The sequence below is a fragment of the Equus caballus genome, chromosome 1 (assembly GCF_041296265.1).
Source record: "Equus caballus isolate H_3958 breed thoroughbred chromosome 1, TB-T2T, whole genome shotgun sequence".
Lineage (NCBI taxonomy): Eukaryota > Metazoa > Chordata > Mammalia > Perissodactyla > Equidae > Equus > Equus caballus.
Genome location: NC_091684.1, coordinates 141,211,676 through 141,231,664, shown reverse-complemented (window position 1 = coordinate 141,231,664; position 19,989 = coordinate 141,211,676). Strand labels below are relative to the sequence as shown.

At 47.1% G+C, this 19,989-nt stretch overlaps 1 protein-coding gene across 9 annotated transcripts in view; it reads right to left on the bottom strand.

Moving 5' to 3' along the window:
- Nucleotides 1-5,948, bottom strand: part of DAPK2 (death associated protein kinase 2) — a 116,899-nt gene extending 110,951 nt beyond the window's left edge. The window contains exons 1-3 of one of the 9 annotated variants that reach the window (XM_070234861.1): nucleotides 5,324-5,542; nucleotides 4,561-4,642; nucleotides 2,125-2,257 (exon numbers count right to left, since the gene is read on the bottom strand). Coding sequence is in view for 1 of the 9 variants with exons in the window: in XM_023616014.2 (XP_023471782.1) it covers nucleotides 5,146-5,160 (15 nt within the window). In the remaining 8 variants the exon portion in view is untranslated. Of the gene's footprint in view, nucleotides 1-2,124; nucleotides 2,258-4,560; nucleotides 4,643-5,145; nucleotides 5,543-5,795 lie in introns of those variants that run through there. The other 8 variants (XM_070234872.1, XM_070234856.1, XM_070234899.1 and 5 more) reach the window with 8 other exon arrangements.
- Nucleotides 5,949-19,989: the final 14,041 nt, after the last annotated feature.

Below are 19,989 nucleotides of genomic sequence, written 5' to 3'. Positions count from 1 at the left end.
AGCTCCCCGAGGGGCTGTGCCACCCAACCGTGAGTCTGAACTGATTTGAAAACTTCTCACTCCTCACCCCAAAGGAAAGACAGGCGGGAGTGGTGGGACAAAGTACAACACACACCAGGAGTCAGGAGCCTGAGGTTCTAGTCCCAGTTTTGCCCACAGCTAGCTCTGTGACCTCATCTCTCGTCGGAGGAGCCCCAGTTTCCTCATCTGTAAAATGAAGCTAACTCTGCCTGCCCGGGGCACTTCAGTGAGAGCCAGATGACAGCTCTGAGCCATGGGGAGCACTCACTACTCTGCCAGAAGAGACTGTTTGCATCCTACCCCCGGATCCCCCTGCCCCAAGGAGCTCACTCACTCCTGGGACAGCCATATGTCACCCTGGACAGCACCCTGAGGCCAGGGCTCAGGACACAGTCTGCAAATCACAAAGATAAACCCAGCTGCCTGTGGATGTATCTTTCAAGAGTCATTAGCAAAGCCCTCTCAGAGTTCATTTCGGCTAGTGTTGGCAGCTTTTCCTCTGCCTGCCAATCAGACACCAACCATACCCAGGCCCCATGAACCCCAAAAGACTGTTTTCACCAGGCTGGGTGGAGGCACCATTACAATAAGGGCGCATCTCATCAATGCCAAGTGGTACAAAATGATCCAACTCTCAGGTGACATATACGTTTTTCCTCCCCTTTCACCCCCTACAAACCAAAGCCCTATTGCCAAGATGCCACCTGCCTCCCTCCCTTCCCCCAAGGTACACCCATCTCTGAAGCCCCCCAGGCAGACCTGGCCTGGCTCCCAGGCCTTACTCTCAGGGTCACCTGCCAACCTCCTGCCTCTTGGCTCTCATGGTCCATCACACATCCTCCTCCCTGCTAGGTCTTCACTCTGTGCTCAGCCAGGGCCCGGCAAGCACGGAATACTGAAAAGAGCAGGCTCCAGGAGCCCCCGTTCCAGGCTAGTCTGGGTGTATATTAGCTGTGTGACCCATAACAGGTTGGCACCCTCTCTGGGCCTCAGTCCCCTCACCTGTAAACAGGGGTGATAACATCTATAGCACCTACTTCACATATCCGTGTGAGGGTCCATTGTGATAAACGCATAAACCTCTGAGCAAATAAGAAGGATGATCATTATTATTATTACCTGACTCATCCCAGGGCATTGTTTGTGTTTCTGCTTCCTACAGCCATTGAGACAACCAATTCAGTTCCTTTCTGAGGAAAAGGTTGTGGGATCCTCCTGACAAGTCTGGCTTGACAAGAATCAGAAGCACAACCCACCCTCACCCCCACCCCCATCCTAGCAAATCTCCTGAGACTACCCCAGAGGGTGGCAGGACTGCTAACCACCATCTTCGTTTTGCTGAAAACAATTCTTCCAAATAAACCATTTGGGTCAGATCCTGGGGGGTGGGGTTATTAATTTGACACAGCTAGATGGAAGCAGAAAACTCCAAAATATTTTGTTGGCAGATACCCTGAGAGCGGTCCCAGGAACAGCTAAGATCCTCCAGAGGCAAGAGGCCAGCCCCACTCGCCATCAGGAGCTGCGCCGGATTCGAAGCAGCCCCAGCTCCCCGGCAAAATGATGAACCCCATCCTTGGGTTCCACATCTTGAGTGGCTGGGGTGGGAGCAGGGGAGCCCCCTAAGGAAAAACTAGACCCACTAGTTTGGCCCCAACTCACCTTTCTGGCCTTAGCCCCCTCCCCTCACATATCCTATATGACAGCCAAAGCAGACATTTTCCACTTGCCCAGAACTTTCACCCTGGCCATGCTCAGCTCCAGCTGGGCTCTTTCAATGGGAGGCCCACCTGGAGAGCCCTCCTAGCAAAACTACTCCCTTCCTGCAAGGCCCAGCTCATCTCCGTGAGGCTCCATGACCCTTTTTCTTGCCAAAACAGATCAAAATTCTCTCCCTCGTTAAACTCCCAGAGAAGGTTCTTCCTACATTTTTAGAATTAGAGCTTATCACGTTCTGGCTTGTCATAATCTATGTCTACGTCTAACCCAGAGGGAGAGAGCACAGATTCCACAGTCACACAGGCCTGGGTTCAAATCCCAGCTCTGCCACTTACTAGCACACACTGAGCACAGGACAACTTTTTTGAGCTTCAAGTTACTTACATGGAAAATGAGTCTAGACGATGCCTAGTGTTGGTGAGCACGTGGAGCAACCAGAACTCTCAAACACTGCCAGGGGGAGTATACACTGGGACAACCACTTTGGAAAACTGTTGGCCAGTTTCGATGGACATACCTAAGAGAAATGCATGCAGGTGTTTTCCAGAATGCTCCATGTTAGAGGGCTCACAGCAGCACCACTAGTAAGAACTAAAAATTGGGAAACATCCAAATGGCCATCAATAGAAGAATGGATAAATAAATTGAGGTCTACTCATACAATGAAATGATTATACAACAATGAGAATAAATAAGCTACTACTACCTGCAACAACGTGGATGAAACTCACAAGCATAATGTTGAATAAAAGAAGACAGACACTGGGGCTGGCCCCGTGGCCGAGTGGTTAAGTTCGCGCGCTCCACTGCAGGCGGCCCAGTGTTTCATCAGTTCGAATCCTGGGCGCGGACATGGCACTGCTCATCAGACCACGCTGAGGCAGCGTCCCACATGCCACAACTACAAGGACCCACAACGAAGAATATACAACTGTGTACTGGGGGGCTTTGGGGAGAAAAAATAAAATAAAATCTTTAAAAAAAAAAAAAAAAAAATTAAAAAAAAAAAAAAAAAAAAAAAAAAAAAAAAAAAAAAAAAGGGGCTGGCCCCGTGGCCGAGTGGTTAAGTTCGCGCGCTCCGCTGCAGGCGGCCCAGTGTTTCGTCGGTTCGAATCCTGGGCGCGGACATGGCACTGCTCGTCAGACCACGCTGAGGCAGCGTCCCACATGCCACAACTAGAGGAACCCACAACGAAGAACACACAACTATGTACCGGGGGGCTTTGGGGAGAAAAAGGAAAAAATAAAATCTTAAAAAAAAAATAAAAAAAAAAATAAAAAAAAAAAAAAAAAAAAAAAAAAAAAAAAAGAAGACAGACACTTTTGTGATGACATAGCATGTGATTCCACTTAGGAAAAATTAATCTGTGGTTCTAGAAGTCAGATAGTAGTTACCCCTGGGTGGGAATTGTGCCTGGAAGGAGATACAAGGGGGTTTCTGAGTGCTGGCAATGCTGTTTCTTAATCTGGGTGGTGGTTACATGGATACATGGTATGTACACTTACTTTGTATGCAATCAAAATTTTACATAATAAAAAAATGAGTCATAGCAATGGAACAAAAGAGGTAACAGACGTAAAATGTTTGAAATAGTCCTTGGCTGGTCCCAACAAATGTGAGTCCCTTCCCTCCTGCCTATTGTCTTGGAGGCCCATGAGGGCAGGAGTTATGACATTCTCACCTAGAAATAGCAAACGCTCCATAAATGTTGGTTGATTTAAATTTAGGGCCCCAGCCTCCCTTCTCAAAGCTGCTGCTCAGATATCTCATTGGATAAAAACAACCGATAACAACTTAAAGCCCTTTCTTAATCTGTCCCCAAGATGAATTTGCATTTTACCAGTTTAAAAACATGAAACTAAAGGGAAGAAACTCTGGGTGGAATTATAGTCATCAGTTAGGACCCAGACAAGGACCCAAAGGCACAGGCACCTTTCTAGCCCCAAAAAGATGAAAGCACATGGCGGAGGGGAGGGATACAGCTACAACTCCACAGGCCATTAGCTCCAGACATTCCAAGGATGAAACCCATCTTAACGCCAACATTTCTCTAACGGAATCTCTGGAATTCACATTCCTGCCCCCAACCCTAATACTAAGCAACACTTCCGGGGTTAACACAGATTTCCCAGAATCTCACAGAAAGAGACCTCTAGGATCATCTAGGGGATTTTTAAACTCTGCTTTAGAAGCATGAGGAAGGCGAGTCAGAGCAGCTCTTCTTTACCCATACTATATTTTGGGGTTCTGTGTAAAAATTCACGGGCGGGGTGTGTGGAAGGGTGTCGAAAACCACTGTTGTCTGCTCTAACCCACTTGTTTTACAAAAGGAGGAAATTGAGGTCCAGACAGGGGAAGGGACTTGCTGAAAGTCACCCAGCTAGCCCACTCCAGCTGCTCTTCCCAGGGCTTCTGTTGACAGCATCTTCAAGCCTCCAATGGTAGCACAAGAGTGGGAGAAGTCAGTGGACTCCTGAAGGACAACCCAGGAGGAGGCCTCTAGGGCTAGAGGAAGACCCCACAGGGAAATCTCAACCCTCCTAAGCCCTCTCCCCCACTGGCCCCAGCTCCCTCTGCTGAACTCTCAGAGACCCTCACCCCACCTCACCCAGTGTAAGTCAGCGAAACGGGATGGTGCAAGGGGGCAGGCACGATAGTCCCCTTACACCTCCCCCCACAGTAGGGATTGTCACACTCAGGCTCTGAGGAGGCTGCCAACAGAAAGGAGGAGCTCCAACATTACAGAGCCCCTCCACACACTGGGGGCTCTGACCCACCCCAATCTCTGCTGGGGAAGCTGGGGCTCCGAGATCAGCCACCTGTCTGAGTTGACAGGAGAAAACTCCATCTTTGTGGTGAAGGTCCAGTTCCGCTGGGCAGCCTGCTTGTTCACTCCCACATCTAACAACAAGGGGAGCCGTAGGGAGGTGGTCAGGGTCAGTTCAGGTCTCCTTCCTGCCAGCCAGAAACTCACCCCAGACCAGCACACACGCACCCACCTCCACACACCCCTGTTCCCCTGCCCAAGCCTCTCCTGCAGCTGCTGAATTATCAGTAGGGCCACTCTAGGTGCTAAAAAACACATCTTGAGAGATGGGTGGTTTGGGGAAGAACAAGACTCTGAAGGAATCTGTGAAGACGCCCAAGTGCCTGCAGCCCTCAGTCACGAGGACTCTCCTAGGAAGACGTTACACAGGACGGTTGAGAAGCAGCATCAGAAACCACAGCAGCAGCCCCCTAGCTGCTCTCCACTGGATTCTACAAGTACTGAGGAATCAAGGACTGTGCTCCCTCCACTTGTTGCCAGGGACCTTCCCACCTGCCTCTGAGGCAACCAGTTGCGGCATCCTCTCCTCCAGTGTGCCCTCCTAACCTACCACTACCTGCCTGGCCTCAAAGCTCACCTCTCTGGGCCCCATTTTCTCCTTTGTAAAGTGAGAATACTAATTTCCCTTGCAGAGTTGCACCGGTGAGGACGAGCTAGACCCACACATGCCACGAGACATCCACAACGCCTGGCCCAGAGTCAGTCAACTGTCGACAACACCCTTCTATGCCCCTCTACTCCAGCCTGCAGCAGACCTACTGGCCGCTCCCACGACCACGTGGCGGGGAGGCGAAGAGGAGGTATCGGCAGGAGGTGTGAGATGCGCCCGATGCTGATAAGACCTGGCCCCCCTCCTCCTGGAAATCTGGGGTGCTCTCCCCCGTCAAGCGGCCCTAACTTGTTGGAAGTCTGTCTCCCATCTCCTCCCTGGGTGCCAGCCCTCTGCCTGACGCCCCCCACCCCGTCCCTCGGTCAAAAGAGCCAGGCTTCGGAGCGCGCCCTGCGGGCACAGCGGGCAGGTCTCCGCGTGCCAGGGCCGGCCACTTCGCCCAAGGCCTTGGCCGGCCACACCCGGGGGCGGCGTTAGGGACCAGGGCGGTGGTCTCGGGTAACACGAGGGAGCCCCTGGGAGCAGTGTGCCGCCGCCAGCCCAGACCCCGGGGCGCCGCTGCACTCCGGCCGCACGCCCCGTCCCGCCCGTCGAGCCCGCACCCGGGCGCTACTCACGGCGGGAGGCTGCGCTGCGGCGGGCGCGGCGGGCGCGGCGGGCTGCGCGGCGCTCGGCTCCGCTCTCCTCCTGGCGCCCTGCGCCCGCCCGCCCGCGAGGCCGCGGAGGAGCCGAGGGGCGGAGCGGCCAGGCCCGTCCCAGGCGCCGGCTGGAGGCGCTCCCGGCCGCTTGGGTCAGGAGTCGGGGCGCCCCCTGCTGGGACCCCCCTCTGGAGAGCCCCGGGGCGAGGGCCGGGAGTCTCCCCGCCAGGTGGGGACAGGCACCTCCAGGGCTCCGAGGTTCCGGGACAGGGGGCGAGCGCCAAGGGCAAGACGCTTCGGGCGTCCTTCCTGGCTCTGCTGCTCACTTGCTGTATGGCCTTAGTCAGCTAACCTCTCCAAGCCTTAAGTGGCAATTGATTTAAATGAGCTGATACGTGTGATAGCGCCTGGCACAATCGCTTAGAAAATGGTATTTCCTTGTGTGTCGTCCCCCCCAACACACACACACACACCCCGTGAGAGAGGAAGTCCCACTAGGGAATAGACCGCTTCCTCCCTCCCAGCCAGCATGCTCCCTGACAAGGCACAGATACTTCTGGGAGCCTCACCACACAGTTTTCACAGCGGGATAGGGGCTGTGATTCCCACCCCGGCCTGGGAGCCGCCTGGCCTCGTTTGCCCTCTGTGCCCCCAGCCCTGTGGGACGGTTGGTGAGTGAAGCCTCACATCACCATCAAGCCATTCCCAGTAAAGGCCTTGGGAGTGGATTCCTCTCTTCCTTCTGCCAAAAACCCCGGGAGGAAAAAAGGAACAAAAATGGAGGGGTTGATGGGAGGAAGAAAGTGGAAACAGAATTTAAGCCAAGCGCAATGGTCTTATTTCAAGACAAGGGGCTGTTTAGAGAAAAGAAATGAATGCCTCTTTGCAGAGCTTCCATCTGAAAGTCACCCACCGGGCTCCTGGGAAAGAGCGTCAGATTCGGAGTTCTGCGTTTGGTTCACAGCTCTGCTCTGTATTCCCGGTGTGGGGTCTGGGGCGTGGCACCCCGGCTTGTTCTCGGTCGGGAAAGCGGAGCAAACACTCCCCCCTGTAGCGTCTAATGGAGCTATTGTGGGGCTGAAATGAGCTAAAGTGTGTAAGATGCACCCAGACGACCTCTACCAGTGTAAGCAACCCCTCCTCCTGCCTTTAGCCTTTTTGGACACTGAGGTTCTGACAGGTAAGATGAATGCCACCTCCACCTCACCTCACTACCCTCTCCACTTCCTCTCTGCCACCAGTACCTCAGGGTCTGTGACAGCCTCCACAAAGATCCCAGAGCTTCCTTGTTTATAAACTTTACAACATCCCAGGACAGGGCAGGCTCTCAGCCGCGTCTCCCAAGAGCGCCACGCTACCGAGAATAATATCCAAGACCAGAGGTGGCTTTCCAAGTCAGCAGGCAGAGAAGGAAACCCACTAGTGAGGTTTCACCAGCATAGGAAGGCCCCTCATCCTCAGACCACCCTCAGAACACCTCCTCCCCCATTTCCAGTTATTTATTGCTGTGTAACAAACCAGCCCAGCGTTGGTGGCATGAAACAACCACTTTGTTAGGCCCACACATTCTGAGTGTCGGGAATTCAGACAGTGCACAGCATGTATGGCTTATCTCTGCTCCACAATGTCTGGGGCTTCAACTGGGAAGACTTGAGTGATTGGGAGTGATCTGAAGAGCTGGGGGCTGGAATCATCTGGAAGCTTCTTCGTTCACATGGCTCGTGCCTGAGCTATGATGAATCCAAGACTGGGCTCAGCCAAGACCGCCAGAGCACCTACATGTAGCCTTTCCATCCCTTCGCCCCTGAGCCTCATGCTTAATACTTAATTTACAGCAGCAGTGTCCCCTTGCACAAGGCAAAATAGACATTCTTGGATTTGACACATGGCACATTAGTCAGACAACATTGCAGCTGGAAGAGTCTGTGTCAATCATCCCAATCCAGGCTGGTCATTTTTCAGATGAGGAAACTGAGGCTCAGAGAAGAGAAGTGACTTACCCAAGGTCACACAGCTGGTGAGAGGCAGATCTAGGATTAGTACCAGGCCTCTTCCGGATGTTCAGTTTGGTGCTCTTTCCACTGTACATGCCAAATGCAATTGCCTAGGGAGGTACCATCTGGAAATGCATTTTATGCTTGAGGTAGAGTGAGTTCATCAGACCCTCACCTGAGAGCAGCGACAGGATTCTGAGCACTGAACGAGACCAAGGTGGCAGTGGGCACAGAAGGGGAGACCCTGAGGCTGGTGGCAACAAGGACGCCTCCTCCAGAATGAAGCCAGGAGGAGGTCCAGGTATTAAGAGCTAAGAATTATGCAGCTCAGCTCCAGTTCCTGCGTGGTTCCCACGCCTGACAAAATAGAGTCCAAATGTCTCACCCTGGCAGTTAAGGCTCCAATCTGCATCTCCCGGCTATGCACGCACATCCTCTTCCCTCTTGTGCACACACGTCCCGCTCTTTCGCCAGACTGGATTGTTGGCTGTTCCTGCCTCCACGCTTTTGTTTAAGCTATTCTACCACCAGCCCCCGCATCATCCTTCAAAATCCTATCTATCCTTCAGGGTCCTTCTGAGCTATCTTATCTTCCATGGCAATTTCCCTGATCTGCCCTGTAGATGGCTTTCTCCCCTGAACCCTACCACTCTTGGTTTGTACCTAACTGACATTCCTCTTACTCTATTTTAGTTATGACTAGTGTCCACTTCTGTGTTCCTCAAGGACAAGGACAATGTCTTGTCCATCTTTGTACCCATACAGTGCCTGATAGCCCAAACCAAATACAGCCGGGTAAATTGAATTACTAGAATATAAACGCCACAAGATAAGGAGCCCTAACTGTCTGGTTTTCTATTGTCCCCCAAGGGTGCCCAAGTGCCTGGCACTTAGTAATCACTTGTTGGATGGAGACATGTATAATTAATTTTAATAGCTGCCATGTATTACATTTCTTCCAGCATATGCCATCCCAGGGCCAGAGGCTTTACCTCACTGTGGATGTTATCATCGCCTTTTACAGATGAGGTAACTGAGGCTTGGGGAGCTTGACTTGCGCAGGCTCACTCAACCTGTAAGTGGGTAAGCTGTGACGTGAATCTTGCCTACCCGTCTCCAAAGCCCACACTCTTACTGCCCCCTCCCACTGCCCGGCCTCAATTGAAAAACTTCCAAGGATTCTAAAATGGTGTTAACACAGAGTGCACATCAGAATCGCCCTGAGAATTGCCATTCTCAGACTGCACCCTCACCACTTACATCCAAACCCCCGGGAGTGGGGTCTGGGCATCAGTAGTGGTTAAAACTCCCCAGGTGTACAGGTTGAGAACCACCTTGTTCATGTCGCCGAGACCTGGGGCAATAAAAGCATCCTTCACCAACCCACCAAACTGCAAACACTGAGCACTTGCTTTGTGCAAGACGCTCCAAGGGACTGTGAGATGGGTGAGTTACAGGAGCTTGAAGCTTCCACAGGATGAGAAGACAAGCCCATGGGGAAAGACATTACTGGCTGGAGGCAGAGGGCAATGAAAATGATGCTATCCTAAAGCACATTTTGGTGACTGGCAAGCTTACAGAGCCTAACAACCTGCTGACAAGGAGGCAGGGCAGGGACTAAGACGTTGCATGTGACGGCCGGGGCAGCTGGCACTGCAGTTGGCATACAGGATGCATAGTGTCAGGGCTAAATGCAGGGACTCTGATGCCAGATGCCTGAGTGTGGATCCCAGCACACAACTTACTGTGTGATCTAGGGCAAGCTTTTGATCTCTCTGTGCCTCATTATCCCCGTCAGTCAAATGGAGCTAAGAATAACATTTATCTTGTGGCTTGTTGTGAACATTCAATTACTTACGGATATGTGTGAAGGACTTAGATCAGTGTCTGGCACATGACAAAGTGCTCAGTGAATATTAGCCATGTTTATTGTTCCTTAAATGTCTGGTGTGATCTCCCCTAGAGGAGGAAATGGATCTTGCTCATCCTTGCACCCCACCACCCCTAGTCTGGCCCAGAGCAGATTCCTCCGAAGTGTCAAATGAAGTCTAGAAGGCAGGCTTCTTGACCATGGGTCCAGTGCGGAATCCTTTCTTAGGCTATCAGGGCAGGCCAGGGGAGAGTGCAGGTAGTTCCTGCCTAGTGGGCTCGCCCCCTGGGTGGAAGGCAGGCAGGAAGCCTCCTCCTCCCAAAGGTGGCCTGGTGGCCTGGCTTCTCAGCCATTCCCAGCCCTGCCCACCCTGCCCTGTGCCCTCTGCTCTCCCACGCCCAGCCAGGCAGGGTCAGGGGTGTGGGGCATGCCTGGCAGCCCTTCCTGCTTCCTCCCTCAGAAGGCCACCTGGCTCCTGCAGCCGGAGGTGGCTGCTTCAACCTCTAGTCTTGCTGGACTCAGCAAGGCCTTGACCCCCCGACAGGGATGGGGCGGGGAAGGGCAGTAGAGAAGACGGAAAAGGGCTGGGACATAGGAGGCCTTGCCTTTCCCTGGAAGCCCTGAAGGATGGGGATTTCCTGGGCACATGTGCACACTCATTCACTCTGCAAACATTCCAGGACACCTCCTGGGGCTGAGTGCTGGTAGTGGGAAGTACAGGCTCAACACCCAGAAGTGTCAGGTCTACTCCAGCAGGCATCATGAGGGGCTTGAGGAGAAGGTTCAAACTTCAAAGTAGAGGACCAGGAGAGCAGGAGGTGGGTGAGGGAGGCAGGGCTCATTAGGTGGGAGTAGCTGTGTGTACAAAGGGCTGGGGGTAGGAAACTACCTGTCATTTGCTGCCTTGACTCCCTCCTGAGCCAGCACAGGGGTCACACTGGGATCATGACCCAGGCATATGCCTTCACCTCCTGTTTGGGGCAGAGGTTGGTGACACAGGCACTGGGTACTTGGCCAGAGCCCCCAGCTGTCCCTACCTTTAGGGCTACAAATTCCACCCACCTACTTCTCTAGGCTCAGGAATCAGACAGGCCTATTTATATTCCTGTTAAGCTACTTTCTGGGCAAGTGGCTTCCCCTCTCTGAACCTCAGTTGCCTCATCTGTAAAATGGGAATAATTACACCTTTCTCTCAGGGCTGACGCGAGGACCAGACAAAATATGTGAGAAGGCATCGACACAAAAGTCAGCTTTCTTCACAAAACAGATGTTTCCGTCTCTCAAGACAGTCTTGTTACTTGTGCCGTATCTCTCCAGCCAAGTTGTTCCTGCCACTGTCTCTGAAATACTTTCGTCCCTTCCCCTTCATTTATCCAAGTCTCGGCTCAATTCCAGCCTCACTCATTCTTCAGACATTTCCTGATGTCCATCCTGGGCCAGGCCCTGAGCGAAATGAGGCTCCTGCCCGTCAGGAGCCCAAAGCCAAGCAGAAGTGATATCCTGGTAACAATTGCCCAGAATCCCATGTTCTGGGGCCAGGCCAGAGGCTGGGCAGAGCCCCCAAGGGAGCCCAGAGGTGAGAAGGACGGTCCCTGAATGCCTGGGGGCAGGGCAGGGAGGCCCCTCTGAGGAGAGAACTCTTCTTAGATGCCACAATCACACCTGCTGAGCTGAAGCTATGATTTCACTTTCCCATGTTTGTTAATGGGCCCTTTGAGTGACTCCCGTCTTCCTTCTCCACACTTCGCTGGTAATGTGGTTGGACCCCTGAGAGGCCTTTGGTGGCTTCATGGGGGAAAGATGGGTAGTACAGCATTTCCTCCCCATCTTCCTCTGAAGAGAAACTTCAGGGCTGAATCTGGTTACTCTGTGGGAGGCTCCTTCCAGACCCTGGCTGATCCTGACCCCTGTGTAGCTGGCCTTCCCACTCAGGGCCCTGCTCTACCCTCCCTGGTCTGCATTCTGACTCCTCAGCTAAGTGCAGGTCCTGACCCAGTTCTGAGCAACCGCATTCAGGAAAACAAAGGCACAGGAGGCCAAGTCCAGCCATCTACAACAGCCTCTGCCCCAAACAGGACTGGGCCCTGATCCTCTCCAGACCTGCTCTCCAGGCTAAGGGGCCTCAGGCTCCCTCTGTTCTTTCCTCTCAGGAGATTTTCTGGCTTCTCAGTTTTGGCTTCCATCACTCTATCCACATAGAATATTTCCATCCTTCTAACCAGATCAACATTTATAGAGAATTTATCATGAGCCAGGTACCGTACTAAGTGTTTTCCTACTACCTCATTTAATCCCCAAGTGGAATATCTTTTATAGACCAGTATTATTTTTTCTTATATAGATGGGGAAACTGAGACTCAAAAAGTGTAGTGAACATTTACATTTGTTTTGACTGTCCAATTTCCACTGCCTCCTTCCCATTTGAGAAGAAACAACTGTGGTAGCAGTATTAGGGTATAAGTGAAAGTGATGCACCATCTCCCACCAGCAAAGCTGAAGAGAGAAATTCAAGGATTGCAAGTGGCAGTTTCTAAGGAGTGGAGCTCAAGCATGGGGCAGGATTGGGCAGGGGATGATGATTTCTAGTTATAAGACTTATAAAGTATTTGCTCTTTAAAATACTATACATATGTTATTTTGATAAAAATTAAAATAAAAGACAATAAGTTGGATCAGATTGATAGAAAAAAGGCAAATAAAATCACAGCTCAACATATCAGAATTCATAATCTCCATAGTCTCTAAGGATAACTGAGTACTTACTGTACACTATTACTATAATCCTCATTTTTCAGATGAGACTTAGTGAGACTCACATAATTAACAAGCGGCAGAGGCAAGATTTAAACCCAGGCAGTCTGACTCCAGAGCCCCAATTATGCCAGCCCCTAAAGCTCCAAGGTCTGCATTGACTGTTAGGAAGAGCAGAAGTGGGAGAGGTGGGGAGTGCGGTGTGACTAGGATACTAATTCAACAAGAGCTGCATCAGGCACAGCAGGGCCTGTAGGCTCCTCCCCCTTCTCTTCACCAAACACTTGCCAGAGGATACAGCTTTGGATTTGGGATAAAGCCCAAGTGAGAATACCTCTGTGAAGAAGAGAACAATCTGCTTAGGGAAGTCTCCTAGTGAGGACGGTGGGGGCCTTCCCAAGAAGCAGAGCAGAAGTAACTCTGGCCCTCCATGAGGGACAGTGGGCAGAAGAGGAAAGACAGCTCCAACTAGAAGTGAAATACATCGTGGTGCGCCATGCTGGGAGTGAAACTATTTTCTGACAGTTTGTTCCCATCCAGTCCCCAATAGGAAAGCTAGACTAACACCACACCCAACCCACTTAGACAGTTTGTAACTAGAAAATAAAGATGTCTCTCAAAACAGAACAAAAAAAACAAAAAAGATGGGAAATATGGAGAAATGTTCAGAGGCACGGAGAAGAGATCTAGGAAGTCTAATATTTGTCTAACATGAGTATTGGGAGAGAAGAGAGCAAATTAAAAGGAATAAATAGTAAAAGATATACTAAAAGAAAATTATCTTTGGCTAAAAAAAAGACAAAAATCTTCAGATTAAAGGAACCCACCAAGTGCCAAGCAGGGTTATGATGTACCAAGGCACATCATAGTGCAATTTCAGAACCTAACAATAAAAAAATCCTGAAAGAATTCAGAGAGGGGAAAAGCATCTTGCCTCAAGAAGAATACAAATCAGACCAACAACAGACTTCTCACTTATCAGACGAAACCATACACTAAGTATGAGAGCAGAATGAGGCCATTTTTGCAAAATGGCTTAGAAATTTTACCACACACATCTGATATGAAAAAAAAATTACTCTAGACGGTATAAAAATGTTTAAAGAATCCAGGAAAGAGGACAATATGGGATGTAAGAAATAGCTTGGGCTGATATGGCACAGAAAAATGGAATACAGCTGGAAAGAAAATAAAAGAATTTTTAAGGGGCTGACACTTGAAGGATTCTCAGTCAAGCTGCCATATTTTAATGGCATGGGATTGTATTTCCTTCTTTATGCATCTGACACTACTTCAGAATGTTTTAGAATCACCAGATCCCTTAAATTTATTGATTCAGAACTTCTAGGGGTGGGGCTAAGGAATGTGCATCTTTAACAAGCCCCTTAAGAGATTCATATCTACACTAAAATGTGAGACCTGATGCATATTTGTTTCCAAAAGGAATTATATATAATCATAAAATATATCTCATTTATTGGTTTCTAATTTTTAGAAACAACCTATAAGCAAAGAATGAACTAGTTTAACTGTAAGTACAGATCAAAATGTAATGTTATAAATCTTGAGAACACAAAAAATATGTAGCTCTTGAATTCGGGAAGTGGAAAGGGGAGAGGAAGTGGAAGGAAGGGAATTTGTCCTAGTTTATATGATTTTAAATTATAATGGAAGGCTCCTAAGGGAAATGGCTGATACCAGGGTGGGGGCAGGGAGAGCACAAGGTAAACCTAGAAGATCTTGTGCCAGAAGGTATGGAAGTGCTCAAAAGTGATAGCAACTAACGTGTCGAGGACAGGGAGCCGGCTTGAAGAAGCTCCCACTGGCTGGATTTGGAAAAATTTGAGTACTGAAATAAATAATGACAGGAATAGATTATAACATATTGAATAATTTTTTTTAAATCCATGCATTCTAATCTGATATTTAAAAATAAACATTAAAACAAGGAGAGGAAAAGAAAGGAAAGCAATTTTTTAATGAAAAATGCCAACTCATAAGTATAGAGGAAATGATGGAATTAGAAAAATCACCACTTTGCCACCACATAGTAATGAGTGATTCAGGCAAGACTCGTCGTTGAATATTAAAACCATTGAGTGAAAGATTGTTGGAGAACAGGATACTCACGTGGTCTCTAAGTATCACTCCACAGACTGCTCATTAATGACAAAGAGAAAAGGGTACTTTTACAATGGAGGAATCTGGCAGATACCACCTTAATAAATTGTCCAAATTTAGCATCAATAATAAATGGGACAAACTGACGTCATGTGCCTGCTGATATGTTGCACTGAGACATAACATTATCTATACAGGATTCCTGCCCAAAATGTAGAGGCCGAATCATGAGGAAACACCCTTTAACCATGAGGAAACAACCAGACAAATCCAGATTGAGAGACATTCTGCAATACAACTGACCTGTACTCTTTAAAAATGTCAATGTCTTGAAAGAAAAACATGACTGTTTTAAATTAAGGGAGACTGAAGAGATAAAACAACTCAGTGCCATGTGTGATGAGTGATGAGATCCTGGACTGAAAAACAAGTTAAAAGGGACATTATTGGACAATTGCAGAAATTTGAAAATGAATGTTTTATTACATAATCATATCAATGCTACATTTTCTCAGTGGGAGAATTATATTGTGGTTATGGAGGAGAATGTCCTTATTCTTTTTTTTTTAAAGATTTTATTTTTTTCCTTTTTCTCCCCAAAGCCCCCCAGTACATAGTTGTATATTCTTCGTTGTGGGTCCTTCTAGTTGTGGCATGTGGGACGCTGCCTCAGCATGGCTTGATGAGCAGTGCCATGTCCATGCCCAGGATTAGAACCAATGAAATACTGGGCCGCCTGCAGGAGAGCACGCGAACTTAACCACTCGGCCACGGGGCCAGGCCCTGAATGTCCTTATTCTTGAGGCATGCATGTTGAGGTGTATTTGGGAGAAATGGCATTATGTCTACAACTGTTCCTCAAATAGTTCATCAAAAAGGAGAATATGTATATATGTAGAGTGAGAGAAAGCTAAAGATAGCAAGCTGTTAACAGTTGATAAATCTAGACAAATTCCTCTTGCTACTTCTCTGCAAGTTTGAAATTTTTCTAAATCAAAAGTTGGGAAAAGTAAAACATAATATTTATTATGGTACTGCACAGAAAAACTAAAAATAAAAATTGTTGAAAGTGGTTGTCTTTGGGGAGTAACACTGGAGTGGACAGAAAGGGAGACTTGTAGTTTTTATTTTATATTTTTTTAACTTTTTCTGGTTTTGCTATGTTTCCATATTACTTCTATGATTAAAGAAAGCTAGGTTAATTAATAAAAAAGATGTACAACAGAGGTTGCTCTGAAGATAGTAAGCTTGTATCCATGGAGGCCTCTTCATTCCAGAAAAGAATTAATAAATGTCATGTGTAGTGCCCATTAATGCTCATTAAGCATTTAGACCTATTCATGAGCACTGAGGTTCCTAGAGCTCAGTCTGGCTTCCTCAGCCTTGTTTCTTTTCAATAACAGCACTTACTAAAGGGCATTGCACTCTTTTGCTATATCTTGCTAAAATAAAACATTGCTAAGAATACTAAACATCACTAATGTGAAGACATATGAAGATGTAAACATCCTTCAGAAATTGATGAAAATGACAAAATGAGTAGAATCATATCTTGAGTTTTATGTTCTATTGTGTCCTATTTTTTTCACCTGGAAGATCTCTGTCAATCTAGCTAGCCCCTATTTTAGTCTACAAAATAATTAAGGAACCTAGAAAGTTTCACATTTTATTCTCTTTTAATTCACTTTGATCAGTGGGGAAAAATGCCTTGCCCAAATAGTGCTACTTATTATTGGCAAATGGTCAATTGGAAACCAGGCCTCTTTCCATATATCTAACCCTGTAGTCTTGGTCCTGATTCTTCCATGCTGTGTGAGTGTGGACGGGTCACTCAACATCTCCTGGCCTCTGTTTTCTTACCTATAAATGAGGTAGCGGGATTAGGTTAACACAAAATCAGCTCTCATAGTCCCTATGGTAGTCATGTGTTTCAGTTGGAGAAATGAAGTTCCAGCAAGGCTCTGCAACTTGGTAAGATTCACCCTGGAAGGCAACCTTGAACTTTGCACACATATTCCTTTTATATTCTGACTCATCTGAATAGACCTCACCTTACTGTACTGATATGGCAGCCTCAGGAATCCAGCAACAAGGAAACTCAGCTGATGTGACCCAGTTTAGCTTAATTAGCTTAATCAGAACAACAACAGAAACCTAAGAACCATAACATTCCTTAAAAAAAAAAACAACTAATAAGCTTTGCTAAAGGATCATAATCATTTTTAATTTTGTGTAAATCAACAGATTAGCAACTGTGGACCAAGTTCAATATTAATCACTCCTGTGGTTATTAATGATGCTAATAAATCCTTGGAAGCCCCAGAAAGCCAGAATCCACTGTGCTTTCTAGTAGGAAGAAATTTAAAACTGGAAGGAACTTTAGAGATTATCTAACATCTTCGTTTTATAGAAGGAAGGAGGTCCAAAGAGAGGAAGTGACTTATCCAAGTTCACAGTTGTCTGGGGCAGAGCCAGGGTTAAAGTTCAGGCCTCCTGACCCCAGTGGACATGTCTCAGGTGAAATGCCAAAGGCTGAAGCCCTGGGTAAAGCCAAACTCTTCATTATGACCAAGGTGAACCTGAAATGATTCAACAAGAAAACACTGTACCATGAGCCATGGAAGACATAGGAGGCATCTAAGAAGACAGCAGATAGAAAATACATCCAAGATAAGTAAGAACATGTATAGTGTGCTAAAGTACTAGGCCACAGGAGTTTCAGTAAAATCAAAGGAAACTCCCCCAAGGAGGAAAAGACATTTTATTTTATTTTATTTATCTCTCATCTTAAAAATATATTTTAAAAAATGGTTTTACAAAGGATATATGTACCATAAGATTCTTTTTGGTGTTTTACATAACACTTAATAGGGGTTATCAAGTTATTAAAAGGAAACATGTTTGTTGCAAATAAACTCTTTTTAAAGACAGAGACAACTGTTCTTAAATTTTTATACATTTTCTTCTATTCATTTTATACATAAATGCACTTTTATTTTTTATTTTTTATTTTTTTTGCTAAGGACGATTTGCTCTGAGCTAACATCTTTTACCAATCTTCCTCTTTTTTTGTTTGAGGAAGATTAGCTCTGAGCTAACCTCTGTGCCTATCTTCCTCTATTTTGTATGTGGGTGGCCACCGCTGCATGGCTGACAAATGGTGTAGGTCCCAGGATCTGAGCCCGTGAACCTGGACTCCCAAAGCAGAACACTCCAAATTAAGCACTACACCATAGGGCCATCCCCTGCACTGTTATTTTTAATTGGGATCACTGGGCATATGTTGTTTTGTATTTTGCTTTTCTCTATTAATTTTATCTTGAGAATTCTCCCATGTAATTAGAGTCTTTGTAAACATTGAGATTCCATTAAATGGGGCCAGCCCTGTGGCTGAATGGTTACGTTCCCTTGCTCCACTTCAGCAGCCCAGGGTTTCGCCGGTTCAGATCCTGGGTGCAGACATGGCACCGCTCATTGAGCCATACTGAGGTGGCGTCCCACATGCCACAATTAGAAAGACCCACAACTGAAAATACACAACTATGTACTGGGAAGCTTTGGGGACAAAAAGGAAAAATAAAATCTTTAAAAAAAAAGATTCCATTAAATGAATGTAGTATAATTTTTTTAACACTTTACCAATTGTTAGACATTAAGTTGTACATTTTTTGTTATGAAAGATAATGCTGTGATCATATGGTTCACAAAGTAGGATTTGAAAATAATGGTCATGGATAAGATAGACTATTCAACAAGTAGTGTCAAGACAATAATTAGCCATCTAGATAAAAACTGAATGGGGCCAGCCCCAATGGCCTAGTGGTTAAAGTTTGGCAAACTCTGCTTCAGCAGCCTGGGTTTGGTTCCTGGGTGCACACCCCACCACTCGTCTGTTAGTGGCCATACTGTGGTGGTGGTTCACATTAAAAAAAAAAAAAAAGAGGAAGATTGGCAATAGATGTCAGCTCAGGATGAATCTTACTCAGCAAAAAAAAAACCCCAAAACAAAAAACCCCACAACTGAGTTGGCTCCATTCCTTATTGAATGCCAGTATAAACTCCAAGTGACAAAGATTAAGTGTTAAAAAATTAAATTATAAGATATTAAAGGGGGGCCAGCCCTGTAGCTGAGTGGTTAAGTTCGTGTGCTCTGCTTTGGCAGCCCAGGGTTTTGCTGGTTCAAATCTTGGGTGTGGACATGGCACCACTCGTCAAGCCATGCTGAGGCGGCGTCCCACATGCCACAACTAGAAGGACCCACAACTAAAAATACACAACTATGTACCAGGGGCTTTGAGGAGAAAAAGGCAAAATAAAATCTTTTTTTTAAAAAAAGATATTAAAGGGAAACATGGGAAAAATGTTTTATAACCTTGGAGAAAAGAACTTTCTAATGATGATGAAAAATCCAGGATACAAGATCCAGATAGTGTATGTGTTCGGCTTGCAAGGTGTTTAATTGTTGCTGAGCAGGACTTATTGCAAGCAATCAAATCCAGGGTTGAACTTTGTTGACTTGAAAGTGAAATTTTCCTTTGACCAACTTCACAGATACAGCATTGAACAAAATAGAAAAATATCTGAGCCCTTATGGAACTTACAGTTTACTGGGGAGGCCAATAATTTAAAAAACACCAAACCCGGTGGAGTGATATCAGCATCATGGTGGAGTGAGCTCTTCCCTCAGACTCTCCCCTCTAAGATACAATGAAAAGGACATTCATATACCAACAAAGGACATTCACATGACACAAAAGACATCTGAGAGATCCATGTACCCATATGTCTGAAGGTGGAGGTGCCAGACACCCTGGAGGTAGTGGAAGGGGGTAAGGGATATCCTCTTCCTCCCCTAATGGCAGTGACCCAGGGCATGGGACCATGTGTGGCTCTGAGAAGGGAGAGGGGTGGCCCTCTGCAGGAAGACCTTTGTTCTCCAAGTTTCCTCACATCCCATGGGAAAGCCCCGTACAGAGGTGGCTAAGCTGTTGCTGGGGTGTCTTCATCAAACAAGCACCCCAGGAGAGCAGATAGTGAGGACAGAGTGAGAATGCCCCCAAGATTGCACAGGCAAAAGAAAGCGCTGTTCCTCCTACCTGGTGTTCCAGCTCAGTGGTAGGCCAGAGCTCCCACACATATGATAGAAAAGCAGCAGCTGTGAGCAAGCTAGCCACAGATTATGGTGGGCTCAGAATACACAGCTCTTGACCTTCACCTAGTGGCAGCAGGTGGAAGTTGTGACCAAATTCTATCTGTGACCAAATTCTATCACTGTGGAGATACAAATCCATGCCATCAAACAATATGAAAAAATATTTTAATACTCCAGACAAGAAGGAAAATGACAAGCACCCAGAAATCAATCCTGAAGGCACAGAAACTTATAATCTAAATGACAGAGAATTCAAAATAACTATCATGGAAAACCTCAACAAGC